Source organism: Apis mellifera, linkage group LG2, assembly GCF_003254395.2.
Source record: "Apis mellifera strain DH4 linkage group LG2, Amel_HAv3.1, whole genome shotgun sequence".
Lineage (NCBI taxonomy): Eukaryota > Metazoa > Arthropoda > Insecta > Hymenoptera > Apidae > Apis > Apis mellifera.
This window is the reverse complement of record NC_037639.1, coordinates 7,746,020-7,770,144: the sequence shown is the minus strand read 5'-3', so window position 1 is coordinate 7,770,144 and position 24,125 is coordinate 7,746,020. Positions and strand designations below refer to the sequence as shown.

The 24,125-nt window shown below is 37.8% G+C and overlaps 1 protein-coding gene across 25 annotated transcripts in view; it reads right to left on the bottom strand.

Annotated features, from left to right (window-relative positions):
• The window catches only part of LOC551123 (RNA-binding protein Musashi homolog Rbp6), a 739,303-nt gene that overhangs the window by 24,317 nt on the left and 690,861 nt on the right, over positions 1-24,125 (bottom strand). For 21 of the 25 annotated variants that reach the window (XM_026439281.1, XM_026439282.1, XM_026439265.1 and 18 more), the window contains 2 exons: positions 19,947-19,979; positions 18,467-18,550 (listed from right to left, as the gene is read on the bottom strand). The exons of 1 other annotated variant lie outside the window; for it this stretch is intronic. In XM_026439281.1, coding sequence (XP_026295066.1) covers positions 18,467-18,550; positions 19,947-19,979 — 117 coding nt within the window. The remainder of the gene's footprint in view (positions 1-18,466; positions 18,551-19,946; positions 19,980-24,125) is intronic. 3 more of the 25 variants (XM_026439266.1, XM_026439273.1, XM_026439277.1) reach the window with 1 other exon arrangement.

Sequence of the window (24,125 nt, the reverse complement as noted above, 5' to 3'; positions counted from 1 at the left end):
TGCTGGATCAAGCCCCCATAGGGGTTATATTTCATAGAATTATGTTGTTACTTTAAAGCTGCGTCTTTGGAGGAGGAACAAAGAGGAGGAAGTCTCTTTGTACGTGTCTCGCGTGTTCTCTTGGAAAAGTGACTGGTAATTGCTGGATGCGAAATAAAATTACATAAGATGGAAGAAAATTTTTAAACGTTGTGATTCGAAATTTTACTAAATTTTAATTTAGATGGAATTAGAAATTTTTTATGAAGACAACATTTTACGAAGCATGCAGCAATAATGACAGTCAAATGTAATATTCCTCGTTGTTATTTTGACGCAGCTTTAACCCTGTAATTTGTTGATTCTTTTGATAAAAATTGAAAATTCTTTTCAAGTGAGAATTTAGAGTGGTTATTAGAGGGACGATTGATATACATAATTTAATTAATATAAAAATCGTATTATTAAAGTTTCTTTTAATTGAGAGGATACGAGTTTCCACAATATTCGATGTTTGTTACGTCGATGAGGTGCTTAATCCAGCATCGTAAGTTTCGAGTATCTCCTAGAAAATACAAATCAAAGTTGTTTGCCGACTTCAAACTCGATTCGATAATATCAGAAATTGCATTCGACGTTCGATACAATTACACGAATCGAAATTTTTCTGAATTTGGATTCCGGAATGTTAGTGTACAGTGTGATTTTTAATTATTTCCATTCCAATTATCCTCATGAAACAAGTGTATATCGATTATGTTAGATGATACCTAGCTCATAGTAGTTCTAACTGAGATACAGATATCTCGAATTGGAAGAAAAATATCTTTTCGTCTATCTATCATTGTCAATTTTTTAAAAAAAAAATTGTTTTCACAATTCGTAATAAATTAATAAACTTGTTAATGTTAAATTTAAAATTTTTTTCTTCTTCTAATACGAGATATGGTGGATGTTCTATTCTCCCTCTTAATACCATCTGTTTGCGTGGTAGTTTTTATTTATTACAGACATTCATTATCTATAATCCTTAATCATTATAATAATAGAGCTTCAGTGAATCATTACATTGTGTCGTTAATGTGTACGCACGTGTAAATAAACTTGTTCTCTTATTTTGCTTCAGAGTGATACCTCTGAGTGATGGACATTAGGTATTACGTTTTTTTTTTTTTTTTTAATCTTATCTCTTCTTTATTTTGTTTCTTTTTTTCTTTCTCTGTTTTACCGAGTACCCATGAAACGTTTACAAAACTCTCGTGACTGTAAGATTTCCACTTATCAATTTGTTCTCTCGTCTTATCGTTGGTGTTTTTTAATAAATTGCCCGAACCCTGGTGGATGGTCTCGGAAATTCGGTTATTCCTTTACAACAAGCATAAGTTGTTAAGAGCAATATAATAGAGTTTTCAAAGAAGAAGAAGCGTTTCGTGTTCTTTTTTTTTCTTTTTTCTTTCCCTCTCTCTTTAAATTTACATCAAGAAAGATATATATATACGCGTATGTATAATATACAATTCTCATCGGCCAATGAGTCGAACGTCATCTATATAAGCATGGGTAAGAAAACTTGAAGTGACTTCCTGAGAAAATTTTCATTCAAACAGCACGTGTATCACCGTTATGTAAATTAACCATATTTAATAAAAAACGCAATAACCGTTTATCGTATCAATAATAAAAAATACGTACGTTCGAGATTAATAATAAAATCGTTTGTTTCGAAAGTTACTCCGAGTGACGAGGACTTTTAAAATATCGTTATATGTACAATTGGAAAAAAGATAACGATAATAAAATATACGGTAGTATTCGATATCAGTACAAAAATTTCTCTCTTCCCCTTTTCAACATCTTTGAAAAAAATCTCCGCGTAGACAACGATTCGACGTGTTATTTATTAAAGGGCAACGGAGCAAAAATTGGAAAGCCGACAGCAACTCGTTATCATATCCGATTTATAGTCGATTGTTCGTCGAGAGATTATCCATTTATTTATTTAAACATTTCAACATCGTCATCATCATCATCAATGGACGGTATAATGTTTTGAACGTTTCCCCAATTTTCTAACTTATTTTACGAGAGTGTGACGAGAACGACGCGTGTCTTCAAGTATTCTTACGGATGCCGGTGCCCTTATTTTTTTTTTCTTTTTTTTTTTCCCTATTTATTTATTTATTTATTTTTTTTTTGTTTTCACCACACTTCGTTTTACTCGTCGTCGACGCAAATAATTCGGTGCAAGAGTGCAAAAGGCGGTCGATCGATTCGGATTCCGGATCGGGCAACGTATTATAGAAACCCACGCGCGATCACAGCGATATAACAACAATTCTTACGAATAGCAACAATCGGACCATAGCTCGATAACGTTAACCGCATCAAATATATTTATATCATAGATCGAAGATACTTACATACATACATCGAGAGAATTTAACGATAATTTCAATTTCGTCTTTTTTTTTTTTTATTGGTAACATAAAAACCGGTAAAAAATGGATCGAAAAAGTATGAAGAAGAAAAAAAAAAAGAGGAAGCAAAAGTAGAAAGTCGAAAGTGATTCATACAGTGATTACACTGACGAACAATTATTATATTTACCTCTTCACCCGTGTTTTATCCATTTTTTTTTTTATTTTCATTTTATTCGCTTATTTAAATTTTTTTTTTTCATTATTCTTTGTCAAAGGGGACGGTGATGTTAACGCGAGCGAACTATAGCCACGCATAAAAGTATCAATAATATTGTTTAAGCATCGTGTCGTTAACATATGTATAAGCTCAGGACAGATGTGTCTTCTCTTTGGCATCAGCTTAATTAACGCCAGCGACATAATTGTCTCTCTCTTTCTCTCTCTCTCTCTCTCTCTCGCTCTCTCTCTCTCTTTCACTCTCTCTTTCTCTCTGTTTCTCATTAAATCCTCCACGTCCACTAGTTTCCTCTCTTTCTTTCCTTCCTTCCTTCCTTTTTTCCTTTTTAAATTTCCAATCTCTTCTCTCCGATGCTTACGAGCACGTCGCTGGCTCAATCGAGAAATTATAAACACATGCAAGCGAGCGTAAAAACCTGATTTCATTTGCGTTCCTCGTGAATCCTCGCTTCCTCTTTTAATAACATATAATTATACGCGGTACAAGAGATCAAGGACGGACGACTCGGTCCACGTCCTCTTTTCTTTTTGCTTTTCTATGCACGCATCAATCGCCTATATATTCGCCCAATGTGCGATTCACGTTCGTGAAATTCGGTGAAGCAAACACGGATATTCCTTCGCAGAAATTTTCTTTCTCGAATTTTCTCTTTTTTCTTTTCTTTTCTTTTTTTTTTCTCTCTTCTGTTTTTACCTATTTCTTGTACTGACTCTCGTTTCTCTTCTTTTATTAAAGACGACTCGAAAGAAAAAGAAAGAAAAAAAAAAAGAAAAAGAAGAAAAAAAAATTGAAGATAAAATATCCATACAGAAATAGAATCGAAATCACGGATCACAGCTTTGCGCGAACGTATGCTACGTTACACAAGAGGGGAATGGGGAAGAGATCGTAGTGGGATGGATGGAAAAAAAAAAAAGAAAAAAAGACATCGTCGAGGGATTCGAAACGAAGAGAGAAAGCAAAGAATTCGAGAAAAGGAATCGTTCGTTTTTTTTTTTTTTCGAACGAACTCTCCTCGTTTCTTGTCGCAATTAATTGCCATCGTTAATCCAGCTTAATCGAATTGGAAGCGGGCTATCCAAAGCCGTTTTGCCCGTTTGTTTATCGACTGTTAATGCGATATCGATAGTCCTATTAAGGGATCGATCGTGTTTTTGAAATCGTTCGCCGAAAGATTCATGTATAATTAGTCCGACAAGCGTGATAATAGGTAGCACGGAAACGTTAAACCGCTTTATTTGTCGGATTAATTGAAATCGAGTCCTTAATTACTGACGTGCGTGTTTTGTAATCATAGGTCGAGGTGTTCGTGCTCCATTCTCGAGCTCATTTTCCATTTTGTTTGAAGAAAAACGTTGCGAATAACTTACGATTGTAAATCACACGGGGATATCTTGAGTGAAATTCAACGTCTTGTTGAAACTTAACGTCAGTAATTACAAGACGTAATTACGAAGTAACACGAGAAGAATTACAGCAATTTACAATGAGATCTTTCTCAATCAACATATCATCGATATTATTCGAAATTTTCATTAATTGCTTTCTTCTGCAATGTTTTACTATTGATTTTGAACAAGAATTTTTATCAGAACCAAGCTTTAATTTATAATTTACTCAAAAACACGATCGATTAAACTCTAAAAGAGGAAAAAGAAGAAGAAATAAATAGAATCGTTACATCAAATTTCCAATTCGTCGATCGTTTCCAATTCTCCTCTATCGAATCTTAATCGCGAAAGAAACGACGATGACGTTCGAAATCGCGTCTCCTTCGCTTGTGTCATCCTTGCTTTTTCATCGTTCCATTCTCGATGTTCGACGAGAAAAGGATGGCGGAGGATGCAGAATTCGAGGACATCGAACAGGCGTGGTAAGGTAAACGGGAGAACGATACAAAAAGCATAATTTTTTTTTTTTTTTCTTTCCTCGTTAAAACTGTCTTTTGGGCGGTTTGCTTCGATGCGGTAATCTTTTCTACGAGGGTCGGTAGGTACTCTCTTTCTTATGTTTCTTTTTTTTTTTTTTTTTTTACTTTCGCCTAACTTTAGCGGATGCCTTACTCTACGTTTAGCAATATGTAATTTGCTCTGAAATAAGAGATAGTAGCGGTATCGCAACTTCAACATCCTGCCGATTCTCATCCATCTCTCCGACATGGTTTATTTTAGCAGAAATGGTAGAAACGAATCGTTGGAAATCAACGGAATTCTCGACGAAAACGGCGTGACTGATATTATTTTAAATTTAATCTCCTCGTTTGGCCGTGTTTGAAATGCGTTTCTCGAAGTTATAATTAAGAATAATACTTTCACTCATTAAAACTATATACGAAACTAGTTCTTCTTTTTTTTTGTTATATAATTTTAAACTAAATATTACATCAAATGATACGAGCTCGGATTCTTGGGACACCGACAGGATGTTTCAGCCCGAACACCCGGAAACGCCTATATCGTTTTATAACTATATGACCTACGCTAAATGTTTTCGATTAAAACTGTTTAGCTTAGAGATTACATAGAACTTGTGACTACGTTTCAACCACTACAAAGATCAAACGACTACAAGAGAGAAACACGTTAAAAACTTTCTTTTTCCAGATTCAGACAGGTGACGTGGGGATGCGACGAAGGTGAGAGAGTGGGGAAAGGAATTTTTTTTTTTTTTTCGAATGGATGTTCGAAGGAATGGAATCTCGAATCCGGGAACAGGGAAAAGAAACAGAGAGATTGGAAAAGGATAATTGTCGTAATTATAAACATTGCGATGTGAAAGTACAATTCTCATCTTGATAATGATAAATCATTTTATACGACTTGTACTTTTTTTTTTTTTTTAATTCTCGCACGATTGTCTATATTCCCGAAATGCTTGCGTTGAACATCTTCGAATGGACTGGTTTATCATTCCCTTCCCCACACATACGCATGCACAATAACGAAGGGCCAAGAATGATCTTGATTTTTCTTTCTCTTGCGCTACATTGCTGACTTTAGACCTTCACTTAGAGGGGATAATACACTTGGTTATCGTTTTTGGCTGGGTAACGAGGCTGCCACGAGATCGCCATTGACGTTTTTCTTTCTTTTCTCAACATAATGCAATATATTTCCGATATTACAATTAACGAATAAAAGATACGACGTACAGTTGGTCAGTAAAAGTATCTAGTGATATCCAAGAGTAAATAGAAATTTTGGAAAGAAGAGGGGAACAATTCGAAATCGATATCCCATAAAATATATTTATTATTTTATTTCTACAACGATAATCCGTTGATTTAAATGATCGTACACAGCGTTGTCAAAAATTCCGTTGTCAGGAATTAACACAACCAGATACTTTTACGACCAGACTCGATTTACGACTTTTATTATTAACGGAAGATACGCTCGAAAAAAAAAAAGAAAAGAAAAATAGGGCGAAAAATGAGATATTCTTTTAATCCACGAAAATAAAACTGGAAAGCGTGTCGAGCGTTTTAAGAATTACTCGACAACGAACGACAACGAATCCGCGGCAACCTCGTCGGTTTTGGGCATCCTAGATTCGGACCGATTACGATTCATCTCTGTACTCTTTTCTGTTTCCTCGTTATATATGGTTTCCTCTCGAATTGTGACGGTATAGGAGAAGAGTTTACACGTTAACTACCTACGGTCATTACTAGAGAAGAAGAAGAAGAAGAAGAAGAAGAAGAAGAAGAAATAGAAGAAGTAAGTACTAGTTGATTTGAAATGGAAGAGCAGAAAAAAGAGAGAACGTCAGGGTGATGGGTATGGGGTACCTCGATGCTCGGGTAACCGGGATAAATGCTCGGCCCCCGTTCTCAAGCGCATCGATTTCTCTCTCTTTTCCCTTTCTCGGTTCGGTGTTTACATGTTTTCACTCGTTTCGTTTCTTGCAGGGACTTTTTCCTTCGTTCCTGTCTGTTCGAACGTGAAACTTTTCTTTTCTTTTCTTTTTTTTTTTCTCTTCCTTGCGGGAAAGCAACGCTGCACTTTCGCAACTAATCTCTTTCCTTCGCATCGCAGGCTATTCTCGTGTGTATGTGTGTGTGTATGTCGGTGTATTGTTTCTGTGTATTGTTCACGCAAGTTTCTGCATACAAGTATATAAATGTTTCGTGTGCATGCGGGTGTGTAATGATTGAAGATGTGTGTCGAGATTTGTAATGATAGTGTTGGATTTCGCGTGTCGGTTTTCTCTTTTCGATATTAATCTTGCGTTCTTTTTTTTTTTTTTTTTTTTTAGCAGTATCTAATGGAATGGGGGTAGAGGCAGGCGACGCTTTGCTTGACGAAGGACCACAGAGTTTGCCAGCCATGCGTCTGTGAACATTTTCGTAACTTCCGGTCAAGAGATTCACGTGAGAAGAGGGTGTGTATACATTATATACATATATATTTTTTATTTTTTTTTTTTTTTTTTTTGCTTTTCTTTATCCGATTTCGATCTCTCTCGATTTTTCCCTTTTTTATTTTTCGTACATATATATATATATACCAAGTTTTTTTTACCAGAGCAATTAAGAGACCCGGTGATTCGTTGTCATACAGCGTTGGGAAAGTGTAGTGGTGGTAGTGGCTGCAATATTTTTTTTTTTTTTTTAATTCTTTCTCCCGTTGTGAAAAATATTCGGCTCAAACGAAAGGCGAAATCGCGCTTGTCTCGATGGCAGCTTCGCGATTAACGCTTCCCCAACGCTGGTTCCCTATTGCAGGTAGAAAAAAAAAAAGAAAAAAAGAAAAAAAAGAAAAAAAAAATCGTGACTCATCGACGCATGGAAAAGTGTCCGACCTCGAACAAACGCGAAACTTTTCAATTGCGAGGTAAATCGTTTTCCGCAAGGATTGTACCATGGTTAACGCGTCGACAACGGATTCATTGTACTTAGCCGACGGAAAGGTGCATATACTTTCCCCTTGTAAAGACGTGTACACGGCGTTCGACATCTCGACACGTGACGAAACGTTTAACCGGAACAAAGGGGTCAAGATGTAAAATCGAGAATTTCATGCATCGACTAGTCACGTCCGCGTCGATTGTTATGGTACACGTCTCTTGCAAAAGATACTGGTGGATACTGAATAAAACTAGAAAAAGAAAAAGGAAAAAAAAGAAAAAAAGGAAGAAAAAAGAAATATAGAGAGGTAAAAAAAAAAAAAAAAGAAAAAAAAAACTTTCGGGCCAGACAATACGATTGTTTCGACCGATTGGCGAGCGCGTGTTTGAAAAAACCGTGGCCCCAGCCAATCGCGGACGAACGAGATCTGGCTTGTCAGTCAAATCGTCCTTTGTAATTAGAAGCGTCGCAATATCGCGTTGTTTGCGACAACAATGATTGTTCCGTAGCCCGAAACACCATAGAATCAAACGGAATATATAAAACAAGATAGAACGGAAAATGGAAGGAGAAAATATATATATAAATGAGCGAGAGAAAATATCGTGTTTTTCATAAAAAAAAAAAAAATTTCAGAGGCCGATTCGACGAATAACGATACGTGTTAACTTGATAGCTTATTAATTAATTTGATTATCACTGTAGAAATGACTGATATTCGATAATTTATATATATACGGTGCATATATCAACAAATATGAACAACATTAATTTACATAGTTCCCTTTGTGTATATATAATATATATTTATATAATTCTTCTTCTTATTTATATGAATCGTATATATATATTTTTTATTTTTGTATATATATATAATTATGTATATCTTCACGGGTAATTGCTTGCGTGCGTGCATGGTGGCCAATAATTACGCGCCGTTGTGAGTTATCACTGACCGTGCTTATTGCATTGTTATTCCTTACAATTGAATATAATAGCAAAACACTACAAACTTGACCATTAATTTAACTTCCTCCTATATTCGTTTCATAGAAATACCTTTTTTTTTACAATATCGTCCAACAAGACCTTTGCGCCCGATTAACATTAATACATCAATAATAACAATATGAAATAAAACCATCAATTCAACAAATTAAGAAACTTTCGAAAAACTTTCGTGGTTCATCTTTATCTAAACCTTTGTAAATCGTTCGATTATGATTTATCTCGAAATTAAAAGGACCGATCATCCGTCATCTGTCTCAACACGATCAGCTTCTCTCAATTTACCGCCACCCAATGCAATCACGCAGTCATCCACCCGGCTGTATGTAACCATATATAAACGCGCGTATGTACAAGCTGGCCCGAAAGCGGCTCACGTCGCGCGAACCGACGTGCACACACGCGTGTAACACGCGGCCACGACCGCTTCCCGACCGCCCCCGTGCGTTCGTGCTGCTCCCAGAACCCGTACTCGTACCACGAGCACGTATGAAGACGAGATTCCGCTCGTCCTTCGAAAACGAGCGAACGTATATGTGTATATATATATATATATATATATATGTGTGTGTGTGTGTGTGTGTGTGGGCACACGCGCCACGCAGTGAAATCCACGGAACGGCACGTGTCGCGTGTAAGCATCGGATACTTGGAATTCTTAGCGCGAGGACCCACCCTCTTAGAGAAGGTTCGAACGTTTCCCCCTAAAGCTGCGCAATATGTACAACTGGTGTCCGGTCGCTGCACCGTGTTCGTACACGTGTCCATGTACATGTGTGTGGTACAGTGGCACGAGGGCGTGCACTGTACCCTCGAGAAAGGATAGAAATCGCGGAGAAGCGAGAGCGAGTAATTAGAAGGGGGCGAATATCGCGGGCAAAAGATTATTATTCGAAAGGGGAGAGGTATCGATTCACTGCGAGTAGATGTGATTTATTGATCGGTGCACGCTGAATTTCAAGATCTCTCTTCTCAATGTGTTTTCGAAAGAGACAACTTTTTAATTTCCAAAATTTCTAAGCTGTTGAAAGATTAAGTTTCTCTCCTATAATTTACTTATATACACAAGAAACAAGATAATTAAATATACATCAGAATATATCAAAACAAATGAAACAAATTCCAATCCCGTCATGGTCATCTTACTTTTCCGCGAGATCTTCGGGGCTCGATTCTTGGACGAGCGGTCCCAGGTGAGAACGGGAGAAAGGGAGGAAAAAGAGGTTACGACTGTTACATAGCCATATACCGCGTCGCACAGGTTTGCCCGAGGGTTGGACGGAGGGGTGTACGGCGCCACGATAACCCCCCGGTGCACCCCTCCGACACCGGTACCCTCCTTGCGCGCCACCCATGGTAACGGTAACCGACGATTTATTGCGTGGCGCAACGAGCGCGCACGGTAACACGTTACGGTAATGACTGTGAAATACGACGGTGTGCACCTCTCCTCTCCCACCCCCAGCGCACCCCTTTTCGGTTCGCCCACCCGGTTGCAGACTCCCCCCAATGAAAGGACCGGGGGACTTCGATACGAGGCGTGTACGCGTGCACGTACACGACGCGTGTACGTGTGCGCGTATACACGCGTCGATCGTGCGTCGAATCCGCCGCGCCGGAGAAATATCGCACGGTTGAAAAACCGTCCTCTCTCGGAGAAATCTCATCGATCGTGCGCGCGCGATACTCGTGTGACACTCGTGTGCGTGATATTCGTAGCTCGACAAGCGTATGAGGGATGCACGGTTAGGTTGTGTCAATTCGAAGGGAACACCTGTTAAACTGCGGCGGATGGGGTGAGGGGTGATTTTGAGTATAATTGTGTAATTGGTTTATGGATCTTCGAAGAGATATCGACGCTCGAACGGAGAATTGATTTTTTGTGACGTGAGTTGTGTATTGGAGTTGAATGGAGGGCAGGGAGAGAGAAAAATAGAGGGTATATTTTTGGATATTCGAGATTTTAATGAGTTAACCCATTAAGCGCTGAGCGTTGTGTTTAACGCAACATTTGATATCTCATTCCTTTTCTGGGTAATTTAGAACGGTTGAATTTACTCCTTTTTTTTTTTGCAGAAATATAATTCTGAGAAATTTATCTCACATCTTATTTCTGAGAGCTGAGATTCTGTAAAATATAAGATATTATTAAAAAATTAGCGTGAATTTTTTCTTTTTTTCTTTGTAGGATAGATTTTTAATAGCAACACACGAAACGATGAAATAAGGAAGATAGTTTATCCGTGTTTAATTAATAATTGTTGCGTTCTCTCAATTGCTTCGTCCTTAATGAGTTCTGTAATGAAACGATGAATGATTAATTTCGAAATTTCGAAACTCTTAGCAACAGAATTCTAAAACAATTTTGTCAGTGAGAAGATATTACGGTAATAAATTCTCTGCCACGCAAATATAAAACTACCGCGAGAATATTTTATGCTATAAAAAGTTGCGTAAATTTTACTCAACAATTCGACGTGAAATTAATAAAGTTTACCGCGGTTCTCGGAAAATTGGTTCCCCCGAGTTTGAAAATATATACGAAGGGCGAAGAAATTAGTTATAAATCAAAAGAGAATATTTTCAAGAAGGGCAATGTTATAATAATACTCGAGAAATCGATAATAATAAATAATCGATACAATAAATAATAAATAATAAATGAACAATAATATTGAAGAATGTTGAATATTCGAAAAGGATCGGGATTGACATGCTCTGATAAGCAGCACGGTGCAACATATCTCCGCTTAACACTCTATATCTCGCTTATTTAACGAAACTAATTCTCTGAAAGCGGAAATTTCAATTAGCGCGAAGATTATAAGAATTAGGTTAATACATGTTCAAAATTGAAATCGATTTACTCCAAATTTAATCAACTCCCGACAACTTTTCGCATTGCACCGTGCAACGGGTGTATCAATCAAAGAACAAAATACAAAATAAACGTTCATCACGATTGTATTTTAAATTATTACAAAAGTATATCGTAAATTTTAAATCTTTATTTTTAAATCACTTTTAGATAAAGAGAATCGAATAATAAATTAACAAAAATAAATAAATAAATAAATAATTGAGTTCTCCGCTTTATATAAAAAAAAAATGTTGTAATTACTTAAAATAAAAAACATAAATTCCTCAACAAGTTTATTGCTCGAAAAAGAAAAAAGAATTCAAGGGAGGATAACAACAGAAAGAGAGAGAGAAAGAAAGAGAGAGAGAAAAAAAAAGAAAGAAACGTACGGAAAAAGAAAATATTTGATTATCTGAAAGAACAACAATTGTATTATCAACGTAATGCGCATAATTCAAACAATAAATAAGAAATAACAAAAGTTCGCAATCGGTGTACAATTTAGCCGGTGACATCGCGTATATTCACCACGTATACCCTCGAGATTACTTCACATTCAGACACGAATACGCAGGAATACCAAGGAGAAACTGTCCAACGCCGTCGGTTCTCGCGTGTGCATGAGGGAGGGATGAAAGAAGAATGACTCGAGCAGTTTAGAAAGTTTAGAGAGATAGAGATAGAGAAGCTGGACGAAGGAAAGAAAGAAAGAAAAAAAATAAAACAAAAAAAAAATAAGAAAGCACAGAGAAGAAGATGCGCCCGATTCATTTCCTCGTCTCGTAGTGGGAGATCCTGCTAAAATTCATCCACGTCGCAAGATGACAGACTTTTCGCGACTTTCTCCGTCTTCAACGTGCAAAAGTGTTGGGGGAGAAAAGAGGGAAGGAAAAACTCGTTACCGCGATTACGTTACGTTGGAAAAAGTCGTCGTCCTTATTACGTCTGTCCAGTCCAGCATCAGACTTTAAAAACTTATAATCTCGATGGAACCGCGTTCATCAGTCAGATAGAAGGAAAGCCGATGTAAGAGTCGAAGAGGAACCGGATCTTATCTCACCCCCTGTGAAACAGTATCTTGTCGCTCTCTCACACGATCCGATTGCCGTTATTATTACACACGAAACACACAGACAGTGCACTCGTACACGTCGATACCCGTCTCGAGAAAAAGAAATTCGTCTGTATCATCCCTCCTCTATTTATAATAACTCTCCCTGCCCTGTCGATCGAGCGAGACGATAGATCGCATAGATTGCGCACAGCACGCATTTCCTCGATTCCGGTCTACAACACCCCCTCCCAACGATTCTCGTGGTGCACACGCTCTCGCACGCACGTTCCACGCCCTTTTTTTGCATCGGTCCGCTCATTGTTCGGGAATGATTCTGTACTCTGTGGAGAAGCTGTGTAGCGACGTGTCTCCGGCTGATAGGGGCGGTAGTCCCAAGGCACCTGAAAGTACCACCAACCCCCTCTGAGTCCCCTGAGTCTCACTGGGTGGTCTCACACGTTTTAGTTTCAATTTCTTCTCTTTTTTTTAATTCGATAAACATAAATCTTTCTTTCTTACGAGCGCGTGAAAAAAAAAAAGAAGAAAGAAAGAAAGAAAGAAAAAAAAAGAGGAAAAAAAGAACAGTCTTCTCGTCGTCTTCCTCCCTTTCTCTTCGATGCTGTTGACGTAGTTATCACAGCATCGCACACATCATCCGTTTCGTTTTCATCCGACGAGAATTGTCAGAGAATTGTTAGCTCGACAGCTGACACGCAACACACGTCGCAAGGTGACAAAACTAGCGGTGGTGGAGAACGTCATTACGGAGAAACTGCGAGCACGGGTGCCCCATGTGCTTGTTGTTGTCCGCTTTGCTTATTTGTCCGCTCGGGTTCGATCGCGAACGCGACAACTCGTGCATGTATCGAGAAAGGTAATAGTTTCGAGAGTGGAAGGCCAAATTATACCCGCGTCGCTGAATTAAGAGAAAGTTCTGAACGGTTACGAGAACAACGTCAATTACTCGTTCGTTTGTTCAGTATTTCGAGCATTTCTGCGGTTCTACGTGTGCGGAATTGATTCGTTGTTGCGAACGTGTTTCTTCAACCCTCCTACTTAAATTCTATTCTCAACTCGAGGAACTTTTTTTCCAATCATTCACGATTATTCAGAATAAAACTTGCTTGAAAATCTTAGCTTGAGAATCATTTAAAATGATAAGATAATTTTAAGACGAGCAATAGTTATTGGATATGGGGTTGATTTGGATTCTAAACCCAATTCAAAATAATACCAGCTATTGTAAATCCTCGTTAATTATTTCGTTGTCGCGCAGTTATATCAGCTTGGCGATAACGTACACCATTACACGACAACGATCGTAAACACCAAACGCGTATTTAATCAAGGGTTGAAGCGAGGGTTGTAATCAAGCGAAATGAGAGTACTCGTACAACTCGAGCAAAACACTATCATCGTGAACACTAGAAAGCGCCGTTCGATATCCGTGTCACACGTTTAAATATCTCCTTGAAACAAAGAACTAGCCCAGGGATGTGGAAATCTTTTAATCTCTCTTGATGGATCGACTCGACGAGCAAACGGGGCGAGTACCGTCGCGACCGATTTCACGTGAAATCACTAACACAGCTCTCCCTCCTCCTCGTAGAGAGAAAGACAGAGAGGGAGAGACCTATTCCTTCTAAACACGACTCTAACCTAAAAGAATTTTTTCTCGAATGCAAATCTCGAGGTTTCCAAGATCTACCTACCGAAAAAAATATCCTCTCCTCTTGTGAACGGGAGAGGAAATTCGTTTCCACGCGGAATCACCCTCTCTTATTTCCTATCCGCGCCCGTGCGAGAGGGTTGCCTCGAATGTTTTTCGGACATTGGGAATGTAAGGCGGGTGGGTTTTCGCTCACAGTGATCAATCATCGGTGGCTGTTATCCAACATACCTTTCTCTTTTCTTTTCTTTTTCTTTTTCTTTTTCTTTTCCCCCTTCTACCGCCATGCCTCGTGAACCATAACCGCTAAAATATGAAAGAAAGCAGGTAGAGAGGAGGTAGGGAGAGGGATGTCGCGCGATCAAACCCGCTTACCTCAGTTTCGAGGAAGTTATTCGAACGAGTTAAATTCGAAAGGGATTTTGGAAAGTATCCCCGCGCGGTCTCTGGAAGAAAAGTGAAAATTTCGTTTGGAGGAGAGGAAGATCCGAGTTGGAAGGGAGTTTGAGTTCGAGGGATGAGCCAATGTCCGAAAAACATTATGCATTATTTATGAGTTCTCTTTCTGCGCGTTCGCGTGAATTGTTCCAGTGGATCGATCCGTTTCGAAACGATATAATAACGCGTGTATTATATTATAATATACGGTCGATCGAACGAAATTCTTACGGTTAATTCGACGGCGGGAGGAGGCGTGGAAATAGTTACACGTGCTTCCCTTCCCCAGTAGAAACACCGGCTACGTGTGGCTCTTTGCCGGTCGCTAATTTACGCCCGGTCGTCGACGTGCATGGGACACCTGTCGCAGTTTGTCCGCCTCTATTGGCGTTATATGTTACTGCTTCGCTATTTTCGTGCCATGCTTAACACAAAAGGGGGAGGGGGGCGGGGGTGGCATCACGAGCTCAAGGGTAAGGGAGGAACGACAAAGTGCGGGGGAAGAAGAAGTTTCGCAAACTTTTATCTCGAAATTTTTACCTCTCGAGGAGTGTTTCTTTCGCGGAAAACGCTTCTGAACGTAATAAAAAAAAAAAGAAAAAAGAAAAAAAGAAGAAGAAAGAGGAGATCAGAGAGAGAGAGAGAGAGAGAGAGAGAGACAGAATGATATAACGTGAAAGAGAGCGAGTAAGATAGTTCGTGAAGAAAGACGAGCGAGACAGACAAATGGGCAGAAATGGACGAAAGAGAAGGGAACAAATGGGCTAGTAAGACGTGTAAGAGCAACGGCCGTACGGCGGACAAAGGGCACAAGGGTGAAAGTAGTTACGGGAGATCGAGATGAAGCTTCTTCGAAGGTGATGTTACGTCTGAGAAAACCCGCCGTAAGGGACGTGATTAGTGTACTACTATATCCTATTGTCTGTTCGTTTTCACCCGTATTCCTTTCTCTGTTTCGACCCAACTAAATGTTTCCCTGTTTCGTGTCGATAAACATTATCGATATCGATATCGAGCCTTTGATACGATTCGATCAAAGATCGGTGTGAAAGGCAGTGAGAAAAATAATTAACGAACAAAAATCCTTAATTATTATCGTTGAAAATAACAGGAATATACATATGTATATCGAGACGAGAGCAACGGATCGATGAGAATCTACGCGATCACTCGAAAAGTCGCGCGAGCCGATCGAAGCGAACAATAAATTAGCGAACGATCCCTCCCCTCCTTTTCCTCCCTTAGATTCGAAATTCCGTCTGATAGGGAGGGGAGGGGGGACCACGGTCCGATTATAGAGCGTCACGGGACCGAAACTCCATTTTGACCGTCGGACTTGCGGATTTTCATTTCGATTCCGAATTCGACATGAAGGGCGCTTGACCCCGAAAACTTTGGCCGCAACTACCTCCAATCAACCGGTTCGATTTAGATCACCCGATACCCCAGGATCCATGGACGCGTTCATTTTCGAAACGTTTCCTATTAATTGCTCTACTCTCGTGCCCCCTCACTGTATATATATATATATATATATATGTATATATATTTATATGTATATATACACATACATATATATACGTGTATCTATGCGTGCAGAATCAACCGCGATGCGGTTCACTCCGCATATCGTTCGCAATCGATACGCTCTCCCGTTTACCCCTACCTAATATTAACAATGACATTTTACCCCGTTCCGTGACCGCGCGATTAATCTTAAATTACGACTGACCCCTGACGATATTCGACGATTTAAACAATATCCGATTGAAACTCGACGATCTCGTGTATATATGGCGAATTTTGGGAATACGGTAGATATATGCCAACTCCTTTCAGAGAGGAGTTTCTCCAAGAGAGATCTCGTTTACAATGAGTGGCAGTTAATAAATAATCCGGATCCGGGAATTTATTCAGTGGCATGCGGGTTAAGTAGCGTCCGTTTTAATACTAATTCGTTGAAATTTTCATTTTGCTCGTTGGCCTCCTCGTTTTCCGCTCGTCTAACCCGATCGATCGGATCCGATGCGCGGTTTTAACGATTTGTATACCGGGGAGAAAAGAAGAGAGAGAGAGAGAGAATGAGAGAGAGAGAGAGAATGAGAGAGAGAGAGAGAATGAGAGAGAGAGAGAGAGAGATAAACAGAGGTAGAGGTAATTGAAATTGATTAATCGATTAGCCGAAGCAATTTTAAAGCGTTTCGCCGATCGCAAAGCCTTGATGCTTCGAAAGAAAATTCCGTAGCAGCGGAGTTGTTTGTTATTGACAGTCGAAGGCACGCAAGCTGCTATCGAGCGCAGACCGGTAAGAAAGCCAGAGTTGGTTTTAACGACGTAACTTTTCCCATACATCAGCCTCTCATTATCTTGTCCCAGTTCCCGGAGAGAGGATTTCAATTCTCTTCGATCTACATTTTTTTTTACGCTTCTCGCGCGTCTCACGAAGGGCGAGTTTACGAAGAAATGCAAATTGCGTTACGTTTGAAATAGAAATTCAATCGAAGAGAATTCATTTCATTCGTTAAAACGCAAGCTTGAAAACAACATATTTTGCGATACGCATACATCGATATAAATGAATAAACATGGACGAAGAGAATTTTAATTTATATATATATAAAAACTTTCTTTCTTCACTTCAAAACATAATTTTCGCGTTCTTTTTTTTTTTTTATATAAAAATTTACAAAACGTTAATTTATAGTAGCGCGAAGTAGGTAAGATTCGTGCAAGAATCGATCGTATCCTCCAAATTGTTTCGCCGGGACACGGGAACGGGGTAAAAAAATTCGTCCAAAGAGTCGACACTTCCTTATTGCTATCTTAAATCTTAACCTCGACAAAGATTATATCGAATATGATAATTTATAACGATTTTGTACAATACGTTCTCACCACTTCTTTCGTTAATCGACTGTCGGCGCTCCGCCGATTCCTCCGGAACTCGAGGATCGTCGGAGGCCGAGCAAATGTTGCTGATGTACAACGCCCTTCGCGGTGGACGTATAGAGAGGGTTTACCGTTTGCCTCACCAATATCGTCCTCGATGGAACATTGATGGCGCAATCTTGGATCACTTTATTTCACCGAGTGTCCTGTCGTCGAGGGCACGAAACTCCGTCGCACGAATATATATCCCCATCGACTTCCGGCCTCACGTCGAGACAGCCTTATCGAAAAAGGATAGAATGCGAGCGAATAAACGACGAATAAACATTCGCTCTCGATCTCTCCTCGGGACGAGACGAGAAATCGATCGCGATTTCGCGCGGTCATCCGAGCTGACGAAGGCCACGAATTCGAAGGAGAAGGAATTTCCTCCGGTTGAAATTAACCGTTTCGTTCGAAATTGTCCAGATATTCAACTCGAGTAGTTTTCGAGGCGCCGATGCTTCGTTCTCAATGAATGAATTTCGACTGGAAAATGCTCACAGTCTTGAAACAAACACCTCAAACCCTCTCTCGAGACCTTTCTCGCGCTTGTTTTCTCCTTCGAACCGTGTCTCTCTCGATTTCCAAACGAGATTTGCGTTTGGCTCGTCCAGATCCACCCACGTGTATACTCGCTCGATTCTCGTGTCAAGATCGCGGAGGACGGAGAGACGACGGCGACGACGAGCAGGACAACGAGTAGCGACAGCGAGAGCACAGTTAGTAAAATGGTGTAGCAATTGGCTGGTAATAAGGGTTGTTGAGTTAGAGATATGTGCGCATAGCTCGATGTCGAGAGATTTTTGATTATTAGATCATACACGTTATATTAGTTATATTAGTTAGTTCACAGAGGCATGGCGTTGTAGAGGTCCAAATTGGGATGGTAAAAGAGCGGTGTGGGGGTAGGCGGGTTATGGTGGGGTGCAGGCTGTGCCTGTATCAGGTTCAAGTTCAGGTTGAGGGGCGCGATGTGGGCCGCATTATGGTGGTTAAGGTGGTTAAGGCTAAGGTGGTTACCTGTCGGGTAGGGCAGTCCGAAACTAGGGTACCCAGAATAGCCGCGGCTTGCCGCGTATGCCGCGTACGCCGCCGCTGGGAAACCTGTGAACAGAGCAAAAGAATATGTCAGCTTTTTCCTTCCCCCTCTCTGCGATCGGTTACCTGTGTGATTTTGGAGAAGGTGAAGTGTTACAGGGCCATTGTGGAACGTTATTTCGTGTCGTATCTATTTCGCGTAACGCGTGAGTTAGGGTAAAACGAAAATATTACGCGATTATTCTATTTCTCTGATAAGAGATTTGTTTCATCAGACGTTTCAAGCGTGTATATACATGGAAATATTCAAGTTTTATTCGATTCTTGTCACTTTTGTTTCTCTCTTTCCTTTTTTTTTTTCTTTTAAATTATGAATTTATTTTCCTATGTCATTTCGTTCCACCCTAAGTGCGTGTGTAATTTCGCTAGATGGGGATAACAGCTTTTTCCAACCTATTCTGAGCGAAGCTTGGTACGTGCGAAATTAATATTCGTTGCGGATTTCTAATTCTGCAGCTTAACGGTACGGAATTTTTAATAGAAGCGTTATGCCTTAACGTTATTTGTTATTGTTTTAATAATCACGGGCTATCAAAGCAACGACGTCGTATTTATTTCGAGTCCAAACCATTTAATATCAATCAGAAGTAACGTTATCTACGTTTTCTCTAATATTATAAAAAAATTCCTTCTAACAATTATATCCCTCTAAATATCACAGTGTATAGAATAAAGTTCGATTAGTTAAATTGTGATTTGTAATCGGTTACATCTATCTACAAAAATATATACGTCCTCTATAAACTACATGATCTACATGCTCCCTTTTGTGAAATATATTATATAGATACGTAAAATATTTCCCACAGGTACGTACCGTGTTTACTTTTACAGAACATTTTCAATCGAGAAACGCTATGAAATTACTGGTCGAACAATCTCCACGAGCAAAGATCCTTATCAGTTCGCTTTTAATATTTCAATTTAATTCGAACGAAATTAATATATATGTAATATGTATCGTGTATTCCTGTCGCGTATCGACATACATACATATATATATATATATATATATATATATATATATATATATATATATATATATATACGTATGTGATTCTCCAATGTAACCATGACGCGTGACGAGATAAACGCTAACCGAGTAATTACGTTAATGAACCAGTTGCATTTTCACAAAGGTGAAAGTTTGCATGGCGCGTTTGGATGAAACGTTTGCATGATTTTCTCGTCGAATCACGCATGATAGCGAGGAGTACGAAGAGAGAAAACGTGACTGGTATATCTGGTATACATTTCGACTTGATTGATCGACACGTGAATATTACAACGAGGTGGTCTTACGTCAAACTGAACACGTTGATTACGGTATAGTCATGTAGACATGTCACTGGACATTTGGAGTCGTTTTGTTGTACATGTTCGTGCATATTTCAATACTCACCATCAGGTAATGCTCCCAGGGACCACATAAAATCTATAAGGAAAAACAGATCACATTAATACCGTGACGAGATTGATCTTAACGGATAATAATTTTTTTTTTTTTCTTTTCACATCTTTTTTTTTTTTTTTTTTCATTCTTTTCCCTTCATTTGCTCATTTCAATTGCCTCGATTAGTCAGTGCAATGATATTGTAAGTATGAATATATAAAAATTTCTGCAACTAAGCACGAAGAAAAGTACTGGGTGATCTTCGATCTAAAAAAAAAAAGAAAAAAAAAAAGAAGAATATTCGATGATTCTAAAAAGGCGAACGCGACTAAAATTCATAAGGCTAGATAGATCGGTGGTGAATTTTAACTCGCGAATGATCTAAATGATGATTCTGTTGTGCAATATTTTTCTTCGTGCAGGCGAAGGTATGCGTAGACAATTAATATATGTACATGGAGACAAGTAGTTAAGTATAAAGCGAAGCGTTGCAGAAATTCGTCGAGATAGACGGTTCGAGTGTAATGGATGACTAGGTTTCAAACAATGAGTGAAGGATAAAAAAAATATAAATAAATAAATAAATAAATAGACAAGAGAAAGATTTAGAAAAAAAAATATACAATAAAGAAAGAGAAGATCAAATAGAGAAAAAGAAGAAAGATCAAAACGAGAGAAAATCGAATTAAAAGCGTATATCTAGGTTAGATAGAGAGAAGGAGAAACAGAGAGAAGATAGATAGAAGAGCAAGAAATAGTTTGGAAGTTAAATTTTATAGAAGTAAAAATAGAAAGAGAGAGAGAGAGAGAGAAAGAGAGAGAAAGAGAAAGAAAGGCATCCATGAAATTTCATAATTTGAATACTAATTGAAAAGACCACACAACTAAGATTCTGACTATTTATAAATATGTATATCGCATCGACTATATAGCGCATCGACTAAATTCTGTGACAAGGTACTAGGTAACTACGCGCGGCCGAGGTGTTTCCAATTCTACGACAAAATAAACCCTCCTATGATCTATGGTTATTGTAGCCTTCAAGGTATTGGTTAATCATTTACCGTTAAGTAATATTTGCTAGGCTGACTATATAGCTTATTAGATATTGACTAAGGGCCGATAATGTGTCGTGCGATCCTCCCCCGGAGGAAGGGCGAAATGAAATTTGCAAACTTTTTTTTTTTCATTCGAAATGAAACAATTGAAAAATATGGAAATACTCGCTCTGTGTATTAAAGCTCTTAACGAAAAATGTGAATTTGAAATTTTCAATTAAAAAAGAAAAAAAGAGAAAAATACGTATACATGGATACTTCGGTTTCGAAAACGCTTGACACATTATCGACGCCACTACCACACTTAGATCGACGATACAATATTGAAAAAAAACACCGACCACAATACTACACTACTGTATCATACTATTCTAGTGTCCATATTGACGCTGCTCTCACAATATACGCAGATGGAAAAGTATAAGAGCGTTTATTCTAACTATTAAAAGATACACTGATACATATTAATAGTATTAGTGATTTCGTACCTAAAGTCTCTCTACCGGGCTGGTTTTGATTACGTCAAGCACGCAACACGATTCTATATCATTTCATCGTTTCTTTCTTTTTTTTTTTATTTTTATTTTCTTTCTTTTCTTTTTCTCTTTTTTCTTTTTGTTTGCTCTTTTTGCAACTTGTTCTCGTTCTTTTTCTTTTCGTTTCCTTTTTTTTTTTCTCCGTAATACTCTCTTTTATAGAAAATCCTTCCGAACAAGAATGAAAACTTCGCATATATATATATATATATATGTATACTTCGAACATTATCTCGTGTTTATTTAAATACCATTCACTTTATACTGTCATATATATATACGTATAGATAGAATATTGATTTACGTGTAATACGTAAATGGATTCGACATGTATGTATTATGTATATGTATGTATATATATGTATGTATGTATTTAATATTTATGTATATATATATTCATTTATTTATTTATATAAATATTTGTAATATGCATACTGCAACGCGTTTTATATCGTATCGTTTTATTGCATTATTTATTACTTGACAATTGTAGCTTGACTTTGTATATATCTATATGTTTAAGTAATAGTAGTAATATTAATAATAATAATATAATATACATGTACTTTCTCAGATGCAACAAATCGATTTCACGTAGAGCAGACGTTTACGTACGACATTAACATTAATAGTCTCTTACAGTTTCGAGGAGCGTATATAAAGCTCATTCCGCTCGAGTTTCACGATCGAGTTGCCGGCCGATTAACATTTACGTCACATCGATAGCTTTGGCAAACATGGAATTCCATTGAAGTCACTCTTCCCGAAATTTATTTACTTCATTCCCGATGTGCCGGATGTTTCCCAAAAGAGGAAGAGAGAAAGAGAGAGAGAGATAGATAGAGAGACAGAGAGACAGAGAGACAGAGAGAGAGACAGACAGAAAGAGATAGAGACAGATAGAGAGAGAGAGAGAGAAAGTGTGAGAGAGAACGAGAGAGAGATACACACGAACAAAATGTCACAAGAGAAATTATCTTTGTGTGAGGAAACGCAACATATTCATTTCTTTGATTCTTTCTTTCTTTCTTTTTCTTTTTCTTTTTTTTTCATTCTTCGATATCATTTCACGTTATTTTTTCCTTTTTTCTTATTTTTTCTTTTTTCCTCTCTTCTTTTCTTTTCCTTTTCTTTTTTCCTTTCTTTTCCTTTTCTTCCTTATTCTTTTTTTTTTCTTTGCCTTGCCCAATTCCTCCGTTCGTTTACTTGCGTAGTGCGCGCCTACATACGTTTACGGGGATAAGGAAGACGCATAATATATACGTATATATATTTTCTAATTGGATTCTCTGTCTAGACAAATAGGCGCAACGCTACGTGTTTCCCCGTGTAACAAATCAAAATCCGGCCCAACAAAGCATTACAAAGGTGTGAACAGAAAGATAAACCGCATGTTAAGATCTGGTCTACTTACGAAACTGACACTGTTGAGCCTCTCGGGCAAAGTACGTACTTTCTAGGACACACGTCTCACGCATTATTATTAAGGTAAAATGATGCTATATAGCTTAGAAGAGTTAAATACTATGTAACGAGTAAGATAGAGGTCTTCGAGGAATGAGGAATGGAGGGGGTGAACCATATATATATATATATATATATATATATATATATATACATACATATATAACATACATATACATATATATATGGTCGAGGGATGTTGGTTTTTTTTGTAAGGTGTAAACGGGTATACGCACGATATATATTTAGTATATATCCTATAGAGAGGTATAATATTACGTGTAACGTAATATAAACGTACTATGTAACGTAGCTTGTTAAGTAATAGGTACATTGTAATAGGTCTCTTTGAAGCCGCTGATAATATGCATTTTCCTCGTGGAAAACTCTACGACATTTCTCTTTCTTTTCTCTTCTTTACTTTTCTTTTCTTTTCTTTTCTTTTTTTTTCTTTTTCTATTCCCTTAATTTTATTTTATCGTTACACACATATTTTTATACGCGATAAAGAAGGACGAAGAAAAGACGAAGCGAAAGAGAGGGATCAAGAGGGATCTTCCACGAAGAAAAACACCTAGAGTATATTTCTAAACTAACGGTATCATAGTGACTTCCCAAAAAAGCTATAGTTAACTAGTAGTTTCAATGATAGGAACGTATACATAGTATAGTAATTTGTCAAAAATTATATTCGCTCTAGCTAAATTCAAACCTAAAAGTTTCACCTAAAAGAGTCTCATTAAATAACTAAGGTATTTTAACAACACAAATGTTTACCTAATTACCTAGATATTTATGTATAAATAGATATATATATATATAGATAGATAGATATGCTCAGATATGTATATAATCTGTAGGTCTATTACAAAAACTAGAAGGTTGTAATGCGGCTCTCACAAAATATATCGATATCAATATCAAATACTATATGGCGTTTTACCAAAATGTAGATACAAAACAATATATAATATATGTATATAATCTGTTATTATATATATCTAGAATGGATTAATTATACTTTTGTAATAATTTTTTTTTTGTCGTTTCATTCCCCTTTTCGTAATATTTATTTATTTTTTTTCTTTTTTTTTAAATAAGGTACGTATATCATATAATTATACACGTTA